The sequence below is a fragment of the Euleptes europaea genome, chromosome 15 (assembly GCF_029931775.1).
Source record: "Euleptes europaea isolate rEulEur1 chromosome 15, rEulEur1.hap1, whole genome shotgun sequence".
Taxonomy (NCBI): Eukaryota; Metazoa; Chordata; class Lepidosauria; order Squamata; family Sphaerodactylidae; genus Euleptes; species Euleptes europaea.
In genome coordinates this window covers 14,370,529-14,394,103 of record NC_079326.1, presented here as the reverse complement: position 1 = coordinate 14,394,103, position 23,575 = coordinate 14,370,529, and the positions used below count along the sequence as shown (strand labels likewise).

General features: G+C 42.7%; 1 protein-coding gene across 1 annotated transcript in view; it reads left to right on the top strand.

The window, feature by feature from the left end:
- The window catches only part of ESYT3 (extended synaptotagmin 3), a 50,977-nt gene that overhangs the window by 3,423 nt on the left and 23,979 nt on the right, over positions 1-23,575 (top strand). The window contains exons 2-6 of the mRNA XM_056861159.1: positions 6,651-6,692; positions 10,205-10,339; positions 11,067-11,143; positions 21,478-21,544; positions 21,658-21,747. Coding sequence (XP_056717137.1) covers positions 6,651-6,692; positions 10,205-10,339; positions 11,067-11,143; positions 21,478-21,544; positions 21,658-21,747 — 411 coding nt within the window. The remainder of the gene's footprint in view (positions 1-6,650; positions 6,693-10,204; positions 10,340-11,066; positions 11,144-21,477; positions 21,545-21,657; positions 21,748-23,575) is intronic.

Sequence of the window (23,575 nt, the reverse complement as noted above, 5' to 3'; positions counted from 1 at the left end):
TCTTAGTGAGTTTCAGTTCTGCCTGCAATATAATTTTCTCAGAGATCAGTTACATTCAGTAAAGCCAGGTAACTTGCTATACTTGCCTCTGAATTGTGTTATTGGAAAATCTTGCACTATGAGAAAATTACATCCTCTAGGAAGTCCTTGTGGTTCCCAAACGTTGGGTGTATCTTTAACCTCTGGGTGTTCTAATAATGTGCGTTTACTGTTATGATTTGAAGCTCTTCAGATGCAATAGCCTAAGCATTTTTTTTCTGCCGCAGCATGTAATGCTGTGCTTCCTATAGTGCCATTCAATCAGGGTGTCACATAATCACTGTGGGGAAAAACATAATTTTCCATCAGTATTTTGGGTGTCAGTTCAATGCAGCCCTCAAAATATTATATCTCTATCTGCCAACATCAAATTCTTAGGTGCCTGGGAAACTTATAGCCCAGTTTTATAATCCATAGGGTAGAAATGGCAGGGGAAAATACTTATGTTAAGACCTACTGTCTATTGCAACTGGAAGGAATAGCTAGAAAACGGTTTGACTATGAGCATTCCAGCTCTGACTCTACCATCCAAGTCGTAGTGCTTTGCAAGTGTTCCCTTTTAAATTGATGTGATCTGTCACTAACTGTAAGATGTGGAAAAAATTATAATATATTGACAATTCTTATTGTCCTCACACCAACCCTGTGAAATAGACTGGGCAGGTCCAAAGTCGGTGAGATTTTCTGCAAAGTGGGGATCAGTTTAATGAAAAATTGAAACTGTTTTATAGATACATAGAAATTGACGGTTGAAACTCTATAATAATAGTAGATTAAATGTTATAAACAGAGGTTCATTTATAGCAAAGTTAACACCTAGTAGAAAAGTCAAAAAGAACATGTCAAGAGACAGTCTGCTTGATTAGAAAATTAGATGCTGTAACTAGGTTGTAACTTTTCCTTTTTATATACTCTAGCCACAGACGGATCCCCTACCCCCTTTTCTTTTTCCTTTCTGTATCCCTTATTTTAAATCAATATTTTTTTTTAAAAAGTGGGGATTCAGTCCTGGGTCTCCCAAGTCCAGCACTTCAACGGTTATTCCACACACTGGCCCTTTTAGATGTGATCTGTATTGGTCATCCATGGCTTGAGCCCCAGTACTTCATGAATTGTTGTTCCGTGGGGTGGTGTTCTTGGACGATATCCTCATTTATACGAAAACCATGGAAGAGCACGTACAACTGGTGCGCGAGGTGCTGCAGCGATTGCGCGAGCACAAACTGTATGCTAAGTTTTCTAAATGTGATTTCCATCAACCCTCCATCATTTTTCTGGGGTTCTGTATTGGAGTTTGCACAGGGAGGTTGGGAACCCTCACATTAAGTTGCAAGTGTTAACAATTTCACAAAGGCAGGATTATAACCCCTACAGGGAAGCAGATGTCAAATACATGTTATGGGAACTTTCGAGATAATTGTGCATGGTACAGGAACATCAAAGGTCTCAGGAAGCTCGTTACTACTATCTGCATACCAAGGCCATAGCTGGTGGGAGGGAGTCGGGGAGAGCAAGGGAGGAGAATGGCGGGAATAGACATTCCAACCTGGGCCCTGCTGGACGCAGCGCCTGAACCAAGGAAAGGCAAAAGGCCTGGACTGCTTTTACGAGTCCAGGGGGGGAAGCACACAAAACAAAAGCTGACAGACCCTCACATTACCATGTGAAGAGGGGTGATAGATGTCCAAACTGAACTGAACCTCTGGGGGAGGCCTATTGAGTTGATAGTGGCAGGACATGAGTCAGAGTCTCAGAACTCTCTTTTAATTATTGTGATGCCTCAGTTCCTTGACATCTAGGATGGAGAGTGCCTTTCAGCATTATGCAGAGGGTATTAACTACTGACTAACTTAACACAGGACCCAGCACATCAAGCTATTAAGGGTGAGAGGCTCCAGATCAAAGGCTTTCAGCCTTAGGGTCTGTTCAGATATCAAGCTCTGGACACCTGGTAATTCTGGCACTTAAAAGTGGCTTGTACAAATTTGAAATAGTTTTTCAGCCTTGAATGTTGAATATCCAGTTTCCTTTCTCCGGTCACACCGTTTGAAGCCGCCTTTTGTTTCTGTAAACACAGTGTGGAAGTTTAAGGAACAGATTTTCTTCCTATTCCCTAACCGGCGGGGGCGCGGGGGGGGGGGGACTTTCCATGCAGTCAAGGTTTAAAATGACAAAATCATTACAAAAATGTTGTATTTTCAGAAGGTAGTATTTAAATACCTTAGTCTGACTTATGTCATGCAGGGAGAAACCCAGAACTGCAGGGAGGCACACCTGCTGCCTCAAAGAGGTAACCAAGGTGAAAGTGCTCATCTAGTAAATAACAAAGGGTTGTGTCAACCAGGCCCATTTAGAGCAGGCTTTGCCAGTAACGTTTGGGTTTTCTGTTTCAATATATGCAAGCTTTGAAATTTTTAGTGCTTTCCTGCATTGGGAGAGGCCTTCATTCTTGGAATTGATAAACAATTCTTGAACCAGCCCCTATCAATCATCTGATGTGCTTCAGTCCCTGGACTGGAGTTGTCATAAAACTCGTATGTTTTATGATCCCATTTCTTTACACACACACTGGCAACTATAAAATCTTTAGGGCCTGTGCGGTGTGATGTTTTCTGTAGATTATTCACCTATGCATATATTAAGAAGAATGTCTAAGATCCCAATCCTAATCATGGCTGCTCAGAAGTAAGCCATGTTGTGTTCAATGGTGCTTATTCCCATACCATGAATAGGGGTTACAATTTAAATCACATCTGCATGTTTTTGGTTTGTCTTGGACAGTCAAGTTTGGCTTTGCTTTTCTGCAACTGTGTAAGCTCCAGCTGTCCCTGTTTTCCAGTCCCTGATAAGCGATTTCAGAAATACCTTTTAACATGCATGCATGTGCTCAAGTTCTCCAGGTTTGGGCTCTCTGCCAGGAGATCTCTCTCCTCCGAGGTGTGCGTGCATCTTGATTTGAAGTGTGGACTTAGATGTGCATGAACACCAAGGGCCAGTGCATCTTCTGTCTCCTTCCTCCGGAACTGAACATTTTAGATTCATAGCTCTTCTGTAATAAGCACAGCCAGATTCATTCTGAGATTGACTATTCAATCAAACGTCTGTACACTTCAAAAAAGATTGAACTGTTATGCTCAGTTTAAAGTATAGCACGTAGAGAAGAACAATATTGAATGGGGAATTGGGGTGAGCTCAGGAAGTGTAGCAGGGATTTTTTTTGTACACAAGAGTGTTTCTATTTTCATCTGTGAAATGTTGCAGAGTGAGCAAGGGTTCCAGCCCAGTTATTTGTACATCATGGTATCTACTGCTGAATAACAAGGAAGAAGCTGTCATGGTGAGGAATATTCTTCCTGGGGAGCGATGCTATTCTTTCTTTTTTAACCTGTGAATTCAAAGAGCTACTGGAACATTGATGCTATGGGAAGAATGAGCTTATGTTCACTGCAGAGGTTGCTACACTTGTAGAGATTATCCTACAGTTGCTAGTAAAAGGTGTCACTTTGGCACAAACTAAGTCCTGTTCACATGCTGAAGTGAACACACATACATTCTGCATGTACATGTATCCGTCTGTTTGTGAGAAAAAGCCAACCTGTGTTCGCTTTGCAATTCAAACTGGGAGCAGTACCTGGGCAAATGTGGGGTTTGTCTCATGCTTTCAGCTGTACATACATTATATGCAACTTGAGAATTAGTCAATGCACATATAGAAAAAGGCTAACTGGGCACTCTACACAGATTTTATGTGCATCTCTGTAACTTGTGAACACTGCTCTAATGTCAAATGTCCAGAAGGCCAATCATACGTTACAGAGTATACCGGTTGGGTCAGAGGTTCACATCCCTGTGTCACACAGTCAGATGTAAGTAGCGTGTTGTCCATTCCCACATGCCTGCTTCTTGATCTGGACTGTTGTTTGCATGAAAAGGAGCTTCAGCCTCCTCTCCCCCTCCTCCATTCCAGACCTATGGTGGTCCTGGGAATACAGTATTCAGCTTGGTGGGGAAGCCCATGTGTATTCTTGTAGCTTTCCCCAACAGACCAAATATCGTCCTCCCTTAGGGATGCCAACCTCCCAAGTGGGACCTAGGGATCCCCCAGAATTACAGCTAATCTCCAGACTATAGAGATCAGGTCCCCTGGAGAAAATGGATGCTTTGGAGGGTTGTGCCCCACTGAGGTCCCTCTACCTCCCAGGCTCCACCTCCAAATCTTAGGGAGTTTCCCAACCTGGATCTGGCAACCCTATCCCCCACCCCTCTGCTGGTGGCCAGGGGGGACCTGGCAACCCTAAGAATTGTTTCAGGTCAGGAAAATGGTACAGGCCCCTTCTCCATGCGTGCTGTAGTTGCTGTCTGAGTCAGGCAACATGCTTGTGTGAATGGAGGAGAACTCCACAATTCATGGCTAGGAGACAGGTGTTTGTTTTTGTCATCTAGTCATAGCTGACTTATGGCGACCGTGCAGGGTTTTCAAGGCAAGAAACGTTCAGAGGTGGTTTGCCATTTCCTGCCTCTGTGTCACAACCCTGGTATTCCTTGGCAGTCTCCCATCCAAATACCAGCCAGGGTCAGGGCCAAGAGTGTGTGACTGGCCCAAGGTCACCCAGCAAGCTTCCATGGCACACATGGGGATTTGACCCTGGGTTCCCCAGGTCCTAATCCGACACCTTAACCACCACACCATGCTGGGTCTCATTAGGACACAGGTCGGGGACCGCAGATTTACCTATATCCTCCATGATATGTAAATCCAACTTCTTCCTTCTAGATCCAGGCTGTTTACCTTAAAGAGAACATTTGGTTGGCCCTTTTAGTTAAGAGGTCTGATCATGGATTGTAACTGCCCTCATATCTTTATTTTTTCACCCTGTGCATCCTTTAAAGAGCTCAGGGATTTTAAAATGTAGCTCAAATGTGTATTGAGGATATAATGAAGGGTGTTGTTTATATCTAGTTATAATTAGTGGTTATCTCAAAGTTTCAAGGTAATCTGCTTATCAGTCTGAATAAATTCTCATTCGCTCCCAAGACGATTTTTAAACTTGCAGTGAAAGCTTGATTATTGAGGTTAGGATTGCTTGGTTCATGTAGCATTTGTCACCCTCATTACTAATGGTTAGTAGTTTTTCATCTCTGCCCCTTCAGATGCTGCACAATTTATAAGGCGCATTGTGATGATTGATGGTGTTTCAACAAAATATTTGTTCTCCTTAGGAAGACTGGATATTAAAACAACCTATGCATGACATTATCTTGTCTGACCAGAAGTGTATCAGAAAAGTTAAGTGTGAAGATGTAGATGCTATGCATTTCAAGGAACCACTCTCAGCTGAATCTTACACCATGCCAAAGATGGGACGTGGTTAATAGAAACATATGGCACTACCTTTCACCAAGTCACGCTACTGGTTCATCTGTTCTAGTCAGCCTAATCTAAATGACTGCCAACAGTTCTCCAATGTCTCAGGCAGGCTTCTTCAGCCATACTACAGAGATCTTTTGAACTGGGAATGCCAGAGATTTAACCTGGGACTTTCTGCATGTTAAGTATAAGCCACACCCCTAGCCTAATAATAATACCAGGTTGGATCCCATTGAATAGATATGCATGCTCAAGAGGACAGGCAAGCCCCCCCCCTCCTGCAGCAGCTCTGGGAAAAAAAACCCATGTTACTTCTGGGGGGCTCCCCATTGCCCAGGAACAACAGTTCAGGGAGCTACTTCAGGAGGGAGGAAGGTGAGAAATTGTCCTTCCATGCATGGGATTTAAGCAGGATCCAGTCCATTGTCTTGCATTCAGCTGAGCATCTTTCCATTTTGCTTTGGTGGTGGTAGAGAACTGAATATCTCAGTCCTGTAGTTTTCTGTGAAACTTTGTATATAGCTTAGGATGGCTGCAATAGCAGGATGTGTACATTGTGGGCAAATTGAGCACATTTCCTGTGTCTGATGCATTCTTCAGCTGGAGAATTCATAGATCTTGGCGTCATTTTTGAAAAGGTAGAAAAAGCAAGTGATACAGTCTTTCCTTGACTGTTCCCCTTCAGCAACAGGGTTCAGGTGTTTGCGTGCTTTCCCTTTCTTTAAAAACACCTTGCGTTAGGGTTGTCACTGGCAGTGTGTACACAACCAGGAAATAGCAGTCCTAGGTATAAATCTGGGAGAAATGAATTCATGTTGCTGAGAATTTGATCCTGCCTGAGTGTTTGCTTCTGCTCATTCTGTACTTTGGGGAAGTAGGTTACTACCCAGTGTTCTGTCCTCTAAAAACATCTTCATTAGTAAAGATCACTGGTAACATATGGGAAAGGGATAAGCAAACTAACAATACTGTTGCTTCAAATATATTGTTATATTTTTTGTTTTTTAAAATTCCTGCCTCCGTCATAGTTTCCAAGGGGTCTATTCACAAGCATTCCTAGCAACTTCTTAATAAATGTACAAGTGTAAGCAGAACCTTTCTTTGTATTGAGAAGATTGATGCCATCGTCCTGCGCACCCCAAATTCTCCTTAGTTTCTATAATACTCCTGCCTTCTAAATTGCATTTTGCCTCTTAATTCATTTATCATAGTTGGTTCATAACTTTTTTTCCCCCTTTGGCAGGTTCACTTCCCTGATGTTGAACGGGTAGAATGGCTGAACAAGGTAAGACACCAAATAAAGTCAACTTTATCTAGAAAAACATAATCCTTGAAGTCATTCTGCACTAAAGCCAGCTGATGAATGTATGTCAGATGAATGTACATACACTAATAAGTGGATGGGTACATGCTTTGGATGCCCATGACTGGTATTCACTTGAGGGCATGGTTTAAAGTATGTTGAGGTATGTTATTTAGTGAAGAGGTCATTAGCACTCGAGATGGATAATTTCCAGAAATTTTGAAGCCATAGGGAGAAAACATTTTTGTGTGGCTTTTCCGCTGGAGGGAAGAAACCAGAAATATTGGGAAATCTTGAAATGTTACTTTCTAATCAAACCTAAACATTTTACTGCTTTCGCAATGAAAATACATCCTTTATAACAGTGTATACAATTGTGCTGTTTGGCATACTTATGAAATTTAAAAGGTGTAAATGCCTTACGTTTCTACAAGCAAAATCCCAAATATATACAAGTACCAAAGAAAGAGAGAGCTACTAACTGCTGCACCCCGTGCCACATGTATTTGTTGCTGTCTGAAAGGTAGGAAAAAATAACAATTGAAAACAGAAAACACAAACTTTGTAGTAAAGAAGTATTGTTTAGAAAGGAACAGCCCTGTGTACCCAGGGCCAGCATGTTCAGTACATAGGTACACATGTACATGAACCGGAGGGATGCCAGCCCCTGGAAGACTAGGGAGGGGGAGACTTACTGATTCAGCATCCCATGATCCTACTTCCAGCTGCATAACCAGAAGTGACATTACCAGGTCACAGGTTCCTCTAGGATTAATGTGCCCTCTGTGTTAAGTAATTGAACATGGGTACCTGAGCAAACTGGTTTGCCTGAGGTCTCCTAGACAGTTTGTGCAGTGAAGAGTAAACTTTCTTCTTCACAGCTTAGATTCTGTTAGCCGCTGTGTTGCTGTAGCTCTCAATCTAGAAAGCACAATATGTAATACTTGGGATGGAAAATAAGCAGCATCTTGAGCAGTATTATATAGTCCCTGTGGCTCCTACCAGAATGTGAGATTTCAGCTTTCCTGTAGAAAACCAGAAGGCAAATAAAATGGAAAATATCTTTTAAAGCTTGAAAAAATTTCTTGTTGGAAGTAAGCTAATTTAATGGTTTGGTGGAAATAGCATGGTTTTACATATTCTGGGTGCCAGGTGGGCCCAGGACCAATAGACTTTCTTCTTTTGGAGCTGAATCGCTCTCTGAATGAGCAGTAGTTCAGCATGGTTTATTATTTTATTTAAGTTATTTCTTCGCCACCTCTCCTAAAAATGACTCAAAGTTGTTTTTAAAGCACATACACGCAAAAACAGCAGGCATTAAACCCAAACTTCCCAAAATCTGTTGAAGAACCAAACAAGAAGCAAAGTTTAACTAAAATAAGCATAATATCCATAAAACAGGACTAGTCAGATAACAACAACTGCAGATTAAATGTGAGGTGATAAAAACCGATGATAACAAGCCAAAAAAGAAGAAACAACTACAACCAAGGCAAATAAGGTAGTGTTTACCTGGCACCTGAAAGACAGTGGTACAGGCACCTGATGAACTTTCAGGGTAGAGCATTCCACGTATGGGGTGCCACCACTGGATAAGCCCTGTCTGGGGCTGCCACCCACCACAGCTGCATCCGTTGGGGATGGCCCCTGGGCAGAGCAGGATTGCATGGAAGAAGGTGGTCCTGGTCTCATTCAGCCAAAACGACAAACAATTATTTGTTATATGAACCAGACCAAAGGATCCTCAGACTTGTATGTTGCCTTTTCCCCTCTAGCACGCAGTGGTCTAATTAAAGATGATAAGGTTCTTGCACAAGCAGAAATACCAGAAAGATGGTGGTAACTGTTTGCACTAAATCAATCATACTTGCATTTCCACAAGTTCAACCAATTTCTGGGTGCTTGAATACATACAGAAGAAAGCACTACCTGTTGCATGCGATCTTGCATAAGAGGAACTTTGCTAGGCCATTTATCTTTCTGCTTGTAGGTGTCTTTGCTTTCATGGCAAGTTATAGTTTATGGTTATCACCACTCTAGAAACCACGGTTTTCTCTCTTTCCTGTAAACCAGGAGCCCAAAATATGGTTTGTAGAAAAGTAGGGTTGCCAACCTCCATTTGGGCCTGGATATCTCCCAGAATTATAAAAGATCTCCAGACAATAGAGATAAGTTCCCCTGGAGAAAATGCCTGCTTTGGAAGGTGGGTTCTATGGCCCTGTACACTGCTGAGGTCCCTCCCCTCCCCTAACCCGGCCCTCTCCAAGCTCTACCCCCCAAATTTCCAACCTGAAGCTGGCAACCCCTGTATATTTATTTATTTACAGCTTTTGCCAGAACATAGTAAACAGGCAACTGTTTAGAAACCTATAGAAAAGGCAGCAAACCATCGCTGGTTTGCATTTACTGCAAAAACGCCTTCAGTTGTTTGGTGGGGGGGAGCAGGGCATAAGCTGAAGGATCTCTAGCACATTCACATAATTACAGCCCAGAGTTTGACTTATGTCTGAGCCATGCCTAGTCAAGTCAAGTTTATTAATACGGTCGAATGACTAATCACGTGCCAACACATCAAAATTTAGGGAGGGGCTGTGGCTCAGTGGTAGAGCATCTGCTTGGCATGCAGAAGGTCCCAGGTTCAATCCCCGGCATCTCCAGTTAAAGGGACTAGGCAAGTAGGTAATGTGAAAGACCTCTGCCTGAGACCCTGGAGAGCCGCTGCCGGTCTGAGTAGACAATACTGACTTTGATGGGCCAAGGGTCTGATTCAGTATAAGGCAGCTTCATGTGTTCATGTGTTCCAGACACAATAGTTTTGCACCACAGAATCACAGACTGCCCATACATATAAAGGTGTAAGGTCAATAAAAGCAACCCCTGGTTAAAATTATCACATTAAAACTGATAAAATTGTAAAATATTCTAGCAAACATTTTCTAATAAAGCTCTGTGTATTTTAATAGCAACAGCGCAGAGCTTGGCAGTTTGGAGCATAAGCTGAGGGTCTTCTCCTAATAGGAGCTTCTTTGCCGAAAGCACAGCTGACTCTTCAGGGAATTTACCAAGCAAGGGGGAAATAAGCTTTGATCTAACTTTGTGGTAGAATGGGCAACATATCAGTGCATGTTCAATGGTTTCAATGTCCCCTATTCCACATGGACATAACCTCTCTGATCTAGGGATCTTCTTATATTTCCCTTCTAAAACAGCCGATGGTAGGGCCTGGCATCTGGCAGGGTAAAGGCCTTCCTGTAATTAATAGACTCAAGATGAGCCATGCCTGTATGAACTGCACTCTGCCTGTGTTGTTTCCCTCTTGCCTCAGATATCTGTGGTGCAATCCTTGGAGGAAAACACCATAACTCCTTCAAAAAAAGGGTTTTAGAAGCTAAAAGCCTTGCTTGTTACAATGGTAGTACTAGCTGTTTCGTGACACTAAGCTCTCTTACTCTTTACAAGATTTTCTTTGTAAATATGTGTTGTATTTTATTTAGGTTCTCGAACAGGCCTGGCCATATTTTGGAGCCATTATGGAAAAAACATTTAAAGACGTTGTTGAACCAAAAATCAGATCAAAGAATATTCATCTGAAAACATGTACATTTACCAAAGTCCATATTGGAGACAAGGTATGGTGATTGTACTGAAAATGAATAGCTGAGTTAATGGTGGTGTATAGGGCTTGCATGTGCAGTTGTAGTAATCTGAAGTGGAAATATGTTCTCCCCCCCTCAAAAACGAATTGTTCTTGGGGGTCCGGTTGTTCCTCAATGGTCGCAATAACTCTCAAGTGGTCAGTTCCAAAAAAGGTAACTGTATAACTGTGTTGCAGGATAAACAAAATGTAGTCTTGTGGCACTGTGAAGACTATCCACAATCAATTTGTTAAACTTCTGTGAGCCGCAGAGTCCACTGAATTTAAGACATCTAAAGAAATGGGCTTTGACCCCTGAAATCTTATGTGCTGTGCTCACAAGCCTCTTCTGATGCTTGCTATAGGTATAGTGCCAGATACTTTGGTGTGTTTACAAAAATTATGTAAAGGCCCAAAACGTTAGAGGATATTGCTTTAGTTTTAGAAAGGGTTCTAATTAAGTTAGAAAAGTACTAGGTAGTACTGTCTAGAAATCAGAATTTCACTTCTCTGGAAGAGACTTGCAATGTGAGATGCCCTTGCTTCCTTCTGTTTCAAGACATGTACTTTTCCCTGAAAATATTGTTTTCTCTCTTGTTTTAATGGCTCCAGCCTTATAATAAGAGTGCTTACTTGTTTTCCAAAGTACACGGAGCATTTTTGGGTATGTCATTCTTACCATCAAACAGCATGGCTGTGTTGTTGTTTTTGTCTGTTTTCAGTGTCCTAAAATCAAAGGAGTAAAAGCCTACACCAAGGAAGTCGATAAAAGACAAGTGATCCTGGATTTGCAAATATGGTAGTACAATGTTGCATTTTTTTTCTTATATCTTGTCATTGATCAGCTGTGCTGGTGGTGGAAGTGCAAAATGCAGTCTTTCTGTTGGTTCAGTGGGGAATGAAGCTTTTGACTGAGCTGCTTTCCAAGGAACAGAGGCAGTGAACATGAAACCTAAGCATTCCAAGGTCGGGTAGCTTTTATTTCCTCTTTAAAAAGCACTTTGGCCTACTAAAAGTCAGTGACATTTGGTTTGATAACTGAAATGCATTTGAAAATGGTTGGAGAAATGAAAGCCCATCGGGATACCGGTATGTCTTCCTGTTATTGATTTGCTCATATTCATTTATTTGAACAACTTATTACCCTTCTTTTTTCCCCCACTAGGCACCTCCAAAGTTACAAAAACACCTAATAATAAGCTAACAACCAATGAAGCCAAATACAAACAAAAACCCCCACAAAATCACATCCTGGGAAAGCTCTGAGTTTAGTGGTCAGGTCACGCAATGAGCTGGCTGTAAGCTGTGGGCCTAGTGTACACCAAAAGGTTTGCACCTCTGGCGACTCCAGTACCTGCAAACAAAAGGAGAACAAAAACGTGGCACAGCAGACATGTTGTGCAGCTGGCAAGATTTTCTTCCCAACAGTGTCCCCCCCGCCCCAATGCACTCTAAATGAGATGCCCAGTTCTATAGCAGCCTCAGCTTCTATGACTGCACTACTGTGGGGGGCTGATCCTCTTTTGCATCTAGTTTAGGTAAGGTAAAGGTCCCCTGTGCAAGCACCGGGTCATTCCTGACCCATGGGATGACGTCACATCCCGACGTTTTCTAGGCAGACTTTGTTTACGGGGTGGTTTGCCGTTGCCTTCCCCAGTCATCTTCCCTTTACCCCCAGCAAGCTGGGTCCTCATTTGACCGACCTCGGAAGGATGGAAGGCTGAGTCAACCTTGAGCCAGCTACCTGAAACCAACTTCCATTGGGATCGAACTCAGGTCGTGAGCAGAGCTTTTGACTGCAGTACTGCAGCTTAACACTCTGCGCCATGGGGCTCTAGCATCTAGTTTATGTGGGGCTGTTTTCCCTCGCCTTTTCTGCCCCACAATCGGCCTAACAAATGACTCAGTAGCTGCATATCGATTTGTATATATTACATTTACAACTAGCGAGCTCAGAATGTTTGTGTGGGTGCCGAGATGTGCCTGAACACTCAGTACCTATGGGTAATGCCTGGTGAAAGTTCATAATCAGGATTGCAATTTTGGCACAATAAAGTGAGGTTCTGTGGCTTTTTTTTCTGCCAAAGAATTCCACGTTCTGGCCCTTCTCAGCTTTCTGTCAGTTGTGAAAATAGTTTTGAAATAATGTCAGTGAAGTATAAAGAGAGGGCTATTTCAGTGGTGATGTATGATCATGGAATACCTCTGCAGGCAGATTTATGATTTGTCAGTACTTGTGTCACTTTTGGCACTGAACTATTTATTCATCAAGGTTTTTTTTCAATGAGTAAGTTGTTGCTTGTTATCCTTTAATTGACTAACTGGTTTTTAAAAATTTCATCTGGGTTGTATCTGTTTTATTACTCTGGTGCCTTTTTAAAAATCGACTGATTTTGTTTTTTATGTTGTTATTAAAAATTGCTTTGGAAACATTAAAGTAGAACAAAAGGCTTAGACCTTTAAAATAAATGGAAAATGTGCATTGGGAAAACCTAGCCCAGATGTTTACTGGGTGTCCTTCTGGAGTAAACGAAACAGATGCTGCAATATCCGTCCCAAATATCTTAGCTCTAGATGATCTAGAACAGTGGTTCCCAAACTTTTCAGGCCACCCCCCCCCTTGGTCCCACAAACTCAACCCCGATGCCCCCTACCCTATCCAACAACACAGTTGAAGGGGCCCACTTCTAGCGCCCCCTGCTGCCCCCTTGCCTCTTAGTGCCCCCTAGGTAATCTCACCGCCCCTCGGGGTGGTACTGCCCACTTTGGGAACCACTGATCTAGAATAACTGTACTCATGTAGCATTGTGAAATTACGTGGGGATCTGTATGTATTGGTGCCAACACACTGGTCAGTTTTTTGCCCTTTAGCTATGCTTGTGAGAAAGAACTGAGGGTGTCCTTGGATGCAGCCAGACTAAGTCAGGAGGTAGCATTCCATTGTGACTAGGCTGGCCCTGTTTGCCTAGTATTTACAATCCACCTATAACTCTCAGAAGAGCTCAGGTGATAAAATAATGAGGAATAGTTCCAGTACAGGGAGGATTCAAGTGCCCAGAAAAACCAGCCCATCCTGTTAAGCACCTTGGAGAATGCAGCCTTACCTCACGAATTGGGAGTAGGTGCCAAGCCTCCCTGTGGCTCAGAGGAAAAAGGGAAGGAGTTGGGAATCTTCTGTTCGCACCTGTAAAATAAAGTTCCATTGCTTTTGACATGGTTGAATCATACTAACAAAAGGAAACTGGTTAAGTGTGTATGGGATCTAGTGCTGGGGTTTGAATTTTTGTGGTGTTCATTGTTTTATGTGAGGGGTCTGTGAAGAAAATCTTGCTTTCACCACTCACTTTGACATTTTGGACACCGTTATTGTACCAAGCAACAGGAGAAGGGGGAAACAAGTATTTTTTCTATACAGAGCTGCTTCTCTGCATAATCCCAGTACTGGTGGTAGGGGTGGGGGGTCACAAAATGTACACTAGAATGTCACTGTGCTCTGTAAACAGAAAAGGGCCGCCACATTTTTTCCCATTGCTCTCAAAAGTATTTAGATGATCAGGTATGATTGTCCTCCATCCTCCCCCATTATTTTCAAAAGGGATGAGAATGAGAGTCATCAGTTTGGTGTAGTGGCTAGAGTATAAGACTAGGATATGGGAGACGCAGGTCCGAATCCACGCTTTGCCATGGTAGCTTATTGGGTGATAGGTTTGCTGACCCCCAGGTGGCACCTGGAGATCTCCCATTATTACAGTGGATCTCCAGACAACAGAGATTGGTTCCCCTGGAGAAAATAGCTGCTTTGGAGGGTGGGTTATATGGCTTTATACCCTGCTTGAGGTCCCTCCCCACCCCAAATCCCTCCCTCCCCAGGCTCTGCCCCCCAAAAGCTCCAGGTATTTTCCAACCTGGAAAGGGCAAGTGAGCTTGGGTCAGTTACACATTCTCAGCCTGATATCTACCTCTCAGGGTTTTTGGAAGAAAGGAGAATGATGAACGCGGCTTTGGCTCTCCAGTGGGGAGAGAGGCAGGCTATCAGTGAAGTACATAAATAAATACCAGTGCACATCCATCTATATTCTGCCCCGGCTTTGTGCAGCTAGGTTGGCAAGGAAGACTTTTGGCCTGGTTACGTTGGCAATGGGCATGTGTTCTTTCGCTTCATGCAAACCATTCATACGCTTTTGCATGGGGGTTGGGAAAATTGTTTAAAAGAACAGATTATCCTGTAGGGGTTAAAAACGTGCCCCAATTCAGCACTAGTAGGCACGTCTGTTTATTTTATTATTTATTTTTATTTTATTAAATTTGTATCCCGCCCTCCCCAGCAAAAAGCCGGTCTCAGGGTGGCTCACAACATGCTCAAAACACAAATACTATTGAATCACAATAAGTGATATTAAAATCACAATAAGTCCTATTAAAACAATGCTCATGAAGAAAAACCAGCCCCCAATCAAACATTTGGCGCACCTATTGCGACATAGAAGCCGCAGCGGGCCTGTGGGCAGCCAGAGCCCCCCATATAATTCAGATGACCGCAGCAAAAAAGCGTGTGGGGGGGTGTTTAGGGAAATTTAAATTAAAAAACCCCAATTTTGAACACTTGGTCATACTACAACTTTCCTGACCTCGATGGTGCAGGCTAGTCTGATCTCATCAGATCTTGGAAGCTTAAGTAGGGTCAGCCCTGGTTAGTACTTGGATGGGAGACCATCAAGGAAATCCAGTATTATTATGCAGAGGAAGACAATGGCAAACTGTTGTGTATGTATATAGTTGGGGAGTAAGCAAGGGAGACTTAGGAGCTTGAGTCCAGCACGAAGGATCCTAAACCCTGCTCACCCTATTGGCTAGGCAAACGGATCCTATTGGCCCTAAGCCAGCATGTCCCATTGGTCACCGAGAGGGTATTCCCCCCTATCACGGATCAGGGGGGCATATAAACAGGGCACGTTCAGTGTGTAAGTTAGTTCTGTGCTGAAATCAAATAAAGCTGTGTTGTTGAACTCCGTCTCTGATCTCGTGACCGGTAGGCAGCCTGGTCCGCAACCACCCCTGAAAGTATCTTGCCCTGAAAACCCCATGTGGGTCACCATAAGTCAGCTGCAACTTGACAGCATTTTACTCTCTCTCACACACATACTCTAACACAAACGCTGCAACTACTCTGAGGCATTTTCTACACAGGTTGTGTGACCATAGTCAAATATTCTGTATAATTAAATAAATGTTGGTTCTGATAAAGATTTATATTTTTGTAACTAGCATTGATATCAGTCCTTTTGGTTTTTCTAATAATGCTTTAGCTTTAAAATGTTAGACTGGTCAATTGACCATATCTTTTTTTATTGTAGAATGGTGAACCCTGAGATCATAACTGATTTCTTTTTAGTTGCTTCAGACCATTAAAATGAAGAAAACACTTTTATTTGCTGTGCATTGTGCTTAATAAAAACTCTTTAATACTAAAAAAATAAAATGAAGAAAACACTATTACATCTGTGCAGCAGTTTGTGTAGCTGACTCTTGTGTGGTGTATACTCACTGGCTTAGTTCAGGCATAGCACTGAATCATAGTTTCTTTGAACTAACCGTGGTTAATGTGACCGAATGCATTCTAGTCCACAAACTATGATTTGGTATGGATCTGAAGCTGGTTATTAACCTCATTTAGTCTTAACCATGGCTTCATGTGATATGTGAACAGACATCTTTGCTTAACCTCAGTTTAGCTCTGGCTTGTTCTTTAGCAATACCCTCCAAGGCTACAAATAAAAGGAAATGAAACCAGTATTTGTTGAAGAAAACCAGGGTTTGAATGATTGGCTGCGAGCTGAATCATGGTTTCATAAACTGACCATAGTTAAAATAAACCACACTATCACATGCTGAGCAATAGTCACAAGGCAATAACAGCCCTTTTTAGATGTTAGTCACAGATACTGGGATACTGCCAACCATGCATAATAGGAGCATGCACTACCCATGGTAAGTGTGGTTGCCATTGCCATGTTTTATGTACAGGGACAAAACATGTATTTATCATGTTTATATGCAGCCTCAATGCATGTGAATGCAGACCCTGAAAAATTCAGTTGTTCATGTGTACTGGAGTTGTATATCCATGATAAATACAAATGTTGCCTCTGTTCATGCAACCTGGTGTTGGGAAGGTCATGGGTAGCATATTTTCCTGTAATGTGTGAGTGGTAAGGTCCCAGTATGTGTGATTGTAATGTCTGTAAAGGACTCGTGTTTCTTATAGCCAACCTATTGCTAACATGGGCCCGAGCAAGAGGAGAAAAACAGACAAGCTTCCTGTTCATCTACCCATAAGCATGTTTTTGGATGTGCATGGCATAAGTATAGCCTCTCCTGTTGAAGCAGGGAATAAGCTAATTATTATAAATACATTTTGAGCGATAGGGCATGATGGATTATCACAGTTTTTGAGGGGAAAGCATTATTGGATTTGCTGAGGAGCCAAAACTTCACAGGAGGAGGTGGTACAGGCAAAGACACTTCTTCCTACCTCCTGAGTAAGACTTGCCGTCTTCCCTAGACAGGGGTGGGCTGTCGTTCACTTGAGCATCAAAGCCATTTTAATTCTTCTGAAGTGACTCCTAATTGTGACCGGTAGGCTACAAGGTATGAGTGAGCCATGATTAATTTAATCATCTGTGCTGCAACATCTGTGCTGCAACATAGGAAGTCGTTTGCCCCAGAAGCAGGAATCAGATCTAATAATAGGCACCAGTTTCCTGTCCACAGCTTTGATAAGATGTACAGTAACGTGCCTCTTCAGGGGGTTGACCACCCCTCTTATTCACGGACTATCATAGCATGCTGAAAGCTGTGTTTTATAGTCCTGCTACCATCATTAACAGAGCTGCTATTAGGGTTGCCAGCTTCCAGGTGGGGCCTGGGGATCTCCAGACTACAGAGATCAGTTTCCCTGGAGAAAATGACTGCTTTGGAGGGCAAACTCTTTGGCATAATATCCCATTGAGGTCCCTCCCCAGGCTCTATGCCCAAATCTCCAGGAATTCCCCAACTTGGAGCTGGCAACCGTAGCTGCCATGCTAGTTACCAGAGAATAAGCATGCCTGATTTGGGGAGGGGGGTAGCCTTGCTCAGGTTGTGGCTGGCGAACCCCCGCTATTACAACTGATCTCCAGGTGACAGATCAGTTCACCTGGAGAGAATGACCGTTTTAGAAGGTATACTCTATGGCATTATATACCTCATTAAAGCCCCTCCCCAAACCCTGCACTCCTCAGGCTCCACACCCAAAATCTCCAGTTATTCCTCAACCTGGAGCTGGCAGCTGGAGGGAGGGGGAGGCAATCTGCAAGTGTGCATTTCATGTAGTTCTTCAAATAGCCTTATATTTTCCATAAATCTCAAGCAGAGCCCATCCTGTGGTCCAGGCCCTACTGTTCCATTTATTGGGAAGCAAGTCCTGTTCAGCAAAGGTCCCGCTTTCCCCTGAAGTTTCCCTTTTGTTCCTCAACCTGAAAACAAATTAATTGTTTCCTGTAGGGTTGGCATGCTTGAATTACTCGGTTAGTTGTTCTAACTTGCAGTCAGATCAGTGCTTGTTATTGTAATGATCATGAATGAATTAGAATTTGTTTTACTGGCGATGTTAAAAAATACTTGATCCTCCTCTTCTTCTCCCTCTGCCCCCAAAACAAGATCTGATAATTAACAATTGATTCATATATGCCAGAGGCCCGGCAAGAACAGAAACTCATTATTTAATTTGCAAGCAGAAGGCAGCTCCTGAATCCGCAACTCAGGGAGGCTGGAGAAGGAGCGCAGTTTCCCACAGTAGCGGAAGGTTGAGCCAAATCACTTGTGCTGCTTTCTTTGTGATGGATTTGGGGGAGAGGGGGTGAAGCCTATATAAGAGTGGGTATGAGCCCCACCCCTTCTCCTTTTGACCATCGTTGAGGGAGACCCCCACCCTCCTCTTTTTTTCAGAGTGGGTCCACACCGGTCACCCATTTGGGGGCCGAGTAGGAATGTTTTCCCTTCTGGTGGGTCGGCACCAGCCCCAATGGGTTTTTCTCCTATTTTACTCTGAAAAGGGTAACAGCAATCCACCAGTTTCAGTAATGCCTAGGCATTGGTATTCCATGTTGCCAATAGCAATATGGGTCAAGTTGCTTGAATGGTGCACAATACAGCTTAGGCAAGCACCCTGTGGCACCATTGGATGGTGACGGGTTAACCCTCAAAACAGGCCTGGGGCCTTCATGGACCTGGTACAAGAATCACTTGAGTGGTGTCACTATCCTTGACCCATGGACCCTGCGGTTAGGATGACAGGAAGTGGCGCACCTCCCTCAAGTATCATGAAGGTTTGGCAAGGAGCACCCTGAGCCTCCTTGTGATGGCTCAAGGCTCAGAGGTTTGGCCTGAGGGTGCTCTAGATCCCCTTTGTGTGTGTGTGTGTGTGTGTGTGTGTGTGTGTGTTAAGTGCTGTCAAGTTGCTTCCGACTCATGGCGACCCTATGAATGAAAGTCCTCCAAAATGTCCTATCCTTGACAGCCTTGTTCAGATCTTGCAAATTGAAGGCTGTGGCTTCCTTTATTGAGTCAGTCCATCTCTTGTTGGGTCTTCCTCTTTTCCCCTTTGATCAATGTAAATAAAGAATTAAATAAACTTGGCCCGTTTTATTTCCCAATTGAGGCGTTGGCTCTTCTTATTCTGTGTCTGTAGGCAAGGAAAGCAGGAAAAATTAAAGAGATAGGAGCCCTGAGAAACAGACAGCCTGGAGCGGCCGCAAATCAAGTCTGGGGGGAAATGGAAGGATAATAAGGAATGCATTAGAAGGCAACAGGTTGTGAATGAATTATGGCAGTTCAGAACTGATGTGCTGGTGACCTCAGGCTACAAAATAGAATAATATAAAGGCGCAAAATTCAGAGGTTGCCAAGCATATGACCAACAAAAATTCTAGTTCACTGTAGCATATTGATGAAAAGCAGATTTAGTACTACCTCCAGCTTCTACTTGCAGCATTTCCAGATCTTCCCTTCTTTCCTGAAATGAGTGCTGTTTATTTGTTTTCTGCATGAATCCTGTTGTATGTGCTTGAGAGAGTAAAAGCCCATTATTGCTCTCCACAATAGAGTTCCATGTATATGTGGTGAAGGAAGGGTGTCGCTTCCTTGCACATTAGAACGGGGGGAGGGGTGGATACCGAATATTTACCACATATAGGCTTCAGCTCTGAATATGTGGGACAATCCTAAGTATCCCCCCCCAAAAAAAAAAATCCCTGCCTGTTTCTGATCTTGGTTGTATATGTGTACATTTTATCTTGGGAGGAAATTACCCACTTCATATTATGTTTTTGAGGAACCAGAGTAAAATGTCTGAAAGTTCAGATGTGCTATAGTGGCGCATGTGGAGTTAGGTACTGTTGAACCCTTGCTGCCTTTCACAACATCACTGGTATGCTTGGAACAGGCTCCTTGCATATTAGGGAATCCAAGAGTTGTAGGAGTTGAATAAGCATGGTGTCATTGCAAACTCAAACAACCAGTTTGGTATAGAGCCGGATGTGACACCTGTGCCGAAGTCTTGAAGCAGGGAAAGGGAGGCAGAGTGGACAGGAAACGCAAGTTTAGTTTAAGCACTTTGGGGATCGTGTGACATACGAGCGTCAGCTAAACTGAGTTTATCTTGCTACCTCTCACAGGTTGCTTGTGTCTGGTATCTGCTCATCTGTTCAGAAGGTTTACTTGTAGTTGCCATCACAAGGAGAATTGCATCCTTCTTCGCTCATTGACTTCAGTGGACTTAGAAGGGTGTACCTCTGCGTAGGATGGCACTATTAGATGATCTTCGTGTCCTTCCCACGGTTGTGAAGAAAATACTGAAAGTGCAGCAGTGGTGTGACCTGCTGCATCAGCAGCAGAATTTCTGTGTTCGGTCTTTGTGTCTTAACTCTCTCTATGTAGTCTGACAGCCTCATATGTTTTAAGAACCTTTGAGTAGCTCACAGTGACATCCCCCTGTGTTAGGAAAATAAGTGTGCAAATATTGTACAAGTGTCTTTTACTTTATAATTTTGTACAGTTTTCACTGATGAATCACCTTCAATAAAAGTTAATTCCTTTTTATGGTTAATCCAGCTAACTGAATGAGTGTCATCTGAGGGCAAGAAGCACCCATTCAAGCTAAGATCTCAGCCTACATATAAATATATGCTAGGATATGAACCAATGGTGGGAGTGTGTGAATGAAGTTGTGTTTGAGTCCCCAACAACTCTATGCAGGGTCTGAGTGAGGGATGGTTAAAAAAGGGGAGTGGGTTGCCCTGTCTAGTGGTGTCTCTGTGAGTGAGAGAGGGGACCTGGTACTTGAAAGGATCAGGGCTCTCTATATATTTTAAAAGAGTGAAGCAGGTAGTGAAGTGTGACTGCCCTGAACCTGTGTGACAGAGGTTGTGAAACGTAGTAGTAGGGTCTGTGAGTAAGAGGTTACACTTACCAACCTTCATATATAATTATAATTAATCTGATCTGGTCACACATCCTGATCAATGACAATGTAAAGTAAATAAAACTAATTAATACTTTTATTTAGAATAAGATAACTTACTTGCAGATTTTAATCTTTTTAATCTTATCTTTTAACTAAGTCATACAATTTTCCAGAGTTGAATACAAATTACAATAAATTAGCAATAAATTAAATTATGACAATTTTTTTTAAAAAAATAGAAAACTATACAAATGCATTTTATACTCAGAAGGGTTTCTGGTTTTAAGCAGTGTAATACCACATGGTCGAAAAGATTTACGAGTGGTAAGAAAGCAAATTGATTTGAACATCAGTTGCCTCCTGCTCAAAATGAAGGGGTGAGTACAGTGTAAAAGGAATTTGCTTTAAAACTCTTACAAACTTGATTCACTCCCAAGAAACATGTCCACACCCTCTTGCTGAAAGCAGACGTTTCCAGTTGGTTTTCATCTTGATTGGGCTGTTTGTGCAAACTTGGTTGCAGCTAAAATAAACCCCTTTGGACAGTAAGAAGGGCCTTAAACAGTCCTAAACATTGTGTACCGGTATCTTTTTCCTCCGTAACATGGTAAACTCTTTACATTCTCTTTCAGTTATATAGGGGACTGTGAAATTAACATGGAAGTGTCAAAGTTCAAAGTAGGAGTGAAAGGAATACAGGTGAGCATAGAATAATTTGCATTTATCCAACATTTTCAGCCACTTTACACATTATATGTTTCCCCTACATAGCAAGGAACTAAATCCCTTATTTTTACTTGCTTTGTTTGCAGCTGTATGGAACATTACGACTGATACTGGAGCCGCTTATGGCTGATGTACCTTTCATCGGGGCTGTAACCATATTTTTCATCCAGAAACCTGTAAGCCCGTTGTGGATTCTAATCTGGAACTAGAGCCTTTGTTCTTGCTTATGCTCAGTCAGTTTTACTGTCCATATTATTTAAATAATGACACTAATTAACATTTGCACGGCACTTTCAGCTTCCGAAGTATCCTGCAAAGCAGGCCAGTGTTATTCCAGACGTGAAACTGAGGCTGAGAGACAGTGGTTTTCCTAAACCCCATTAGTATATGTGTCGCTGAGATGAGATTTAAACTGCTGACCTCCCCATATTGCAGTTTTTCTTCTTATCAATAGAATTTGAATGCTGTCCTTCTATGTTTGGCTAATGTTGATTTACCAAACTTAGGTTGGGTTAAACTTCCCGTGATAGATCCATTTAGAGCTTGGGGGTGCTTGTGGATCCAGTCTTGCCAATGGATAATCAGGTCATTGCTGTTGCTAGGAGCATCTTCTTTCAACAACATCTTGCTTGTAAGCTGGCTTCGTATATGAATCCTGTCAACTTGGCTAGAGTGATCCATGTTCCCATAACCTCCAGATTGGACTATAGTTGTGTGCTCTGTGTGCCTTTGCAGATGCTTTAGTTGGTGCAGAATGCAGCAACAGGCCTGGGGTCAGTTTTCAGAATATATGACCATTCAGTACCATCACTTCGTGTGATCTGGACACTATACTTCTGTCGATAGAGCTCAAGATCCCATTTGTCTTTTTAGCTGCCACATCACACTGCTGACTCATGTTCAGTGTTTGGTCTACTAAGACCCCAAGATCCTTTTCGCACACACTACTGCTAAGACAAGTCTCCCCCATCCTATAATTATGCATTTGATTTTTCCTACCTAAATGCAGAACTCCAGCCTGTCAAGATCATCCTGTATTTTGGCTTTGTCTTCTACCGTATTTGCTACCCCTCCCAATTTAGTATCATCTGCAAATTCAATAAGCATCCCCTCTGTTCCTTCATCCAAATCATTTGTAAAGATGTTGAACAACACAGGGCCCAGGATAGATCCCTGAGGCACTCCACTAGTCACTCCTTTCCAAGTGGATGAGGAACCATTAACAAGCACTCTTTGGGTGCGATTGGTCAACCTGTGGATAGCCTGGCAATTAAAACCGTTGTCTCTTCTCATTTCCAAAAATTCCCTTGCCTGGTCAGCTGGATAGGATTCTTATTCACTACAGGTGTCTAAGCAAGTGGGTATTTTGGAGCATGGTATCTCTGTAAATGGATTGCTATGCAGAGTGGTGTTGCTGTGGGGGAAAACTCTTATGCCTGAAATTTAGCCAGGAGCCACTTCCTGCGTGGTGTGTACTTGTGGTTAATAGCGTGATAAAAGGAGGCACAAGGTAATGGTGATATTCAGATATCTTTTCCAAGTGTGTATATGTTGCCTGCTGCATTCTGAAAAGGGGAGCAGTCATTAGAACTGTAACTACTAAGATGGGGGGGCAAAATATTTCTGAGAGATCCTGAAGGTCTTGAGATGTCGGATTGTTCTCAGTTTGCATATCTTCAGAGAGATACTTAAAATCCTGTGAAGGTGGCTCCTCTTAAGCCCATGTTATCCTTCACTGGATTCTTCTCAAAGCCTCATGGTATTCCCCTTTGGCCTATTTTACAGAGCAGAGTTGTCAAATAAACTGCAGTGTCATCCCTAAAATGAGCAATATGAGTTCTAAAATTGTTTAATTACTTAGACATATTTGGCAGACATCTGCTTAGCTTCAAAAGTGGCCATAAGCAAAATAACATGCGCCTTTGTACGACAAATGTGTAGGGAGAAACCGGATGGCCATGACAAGCTCTAGGAAAGGCAACACGGAGAGGCTTTGCTTAATTA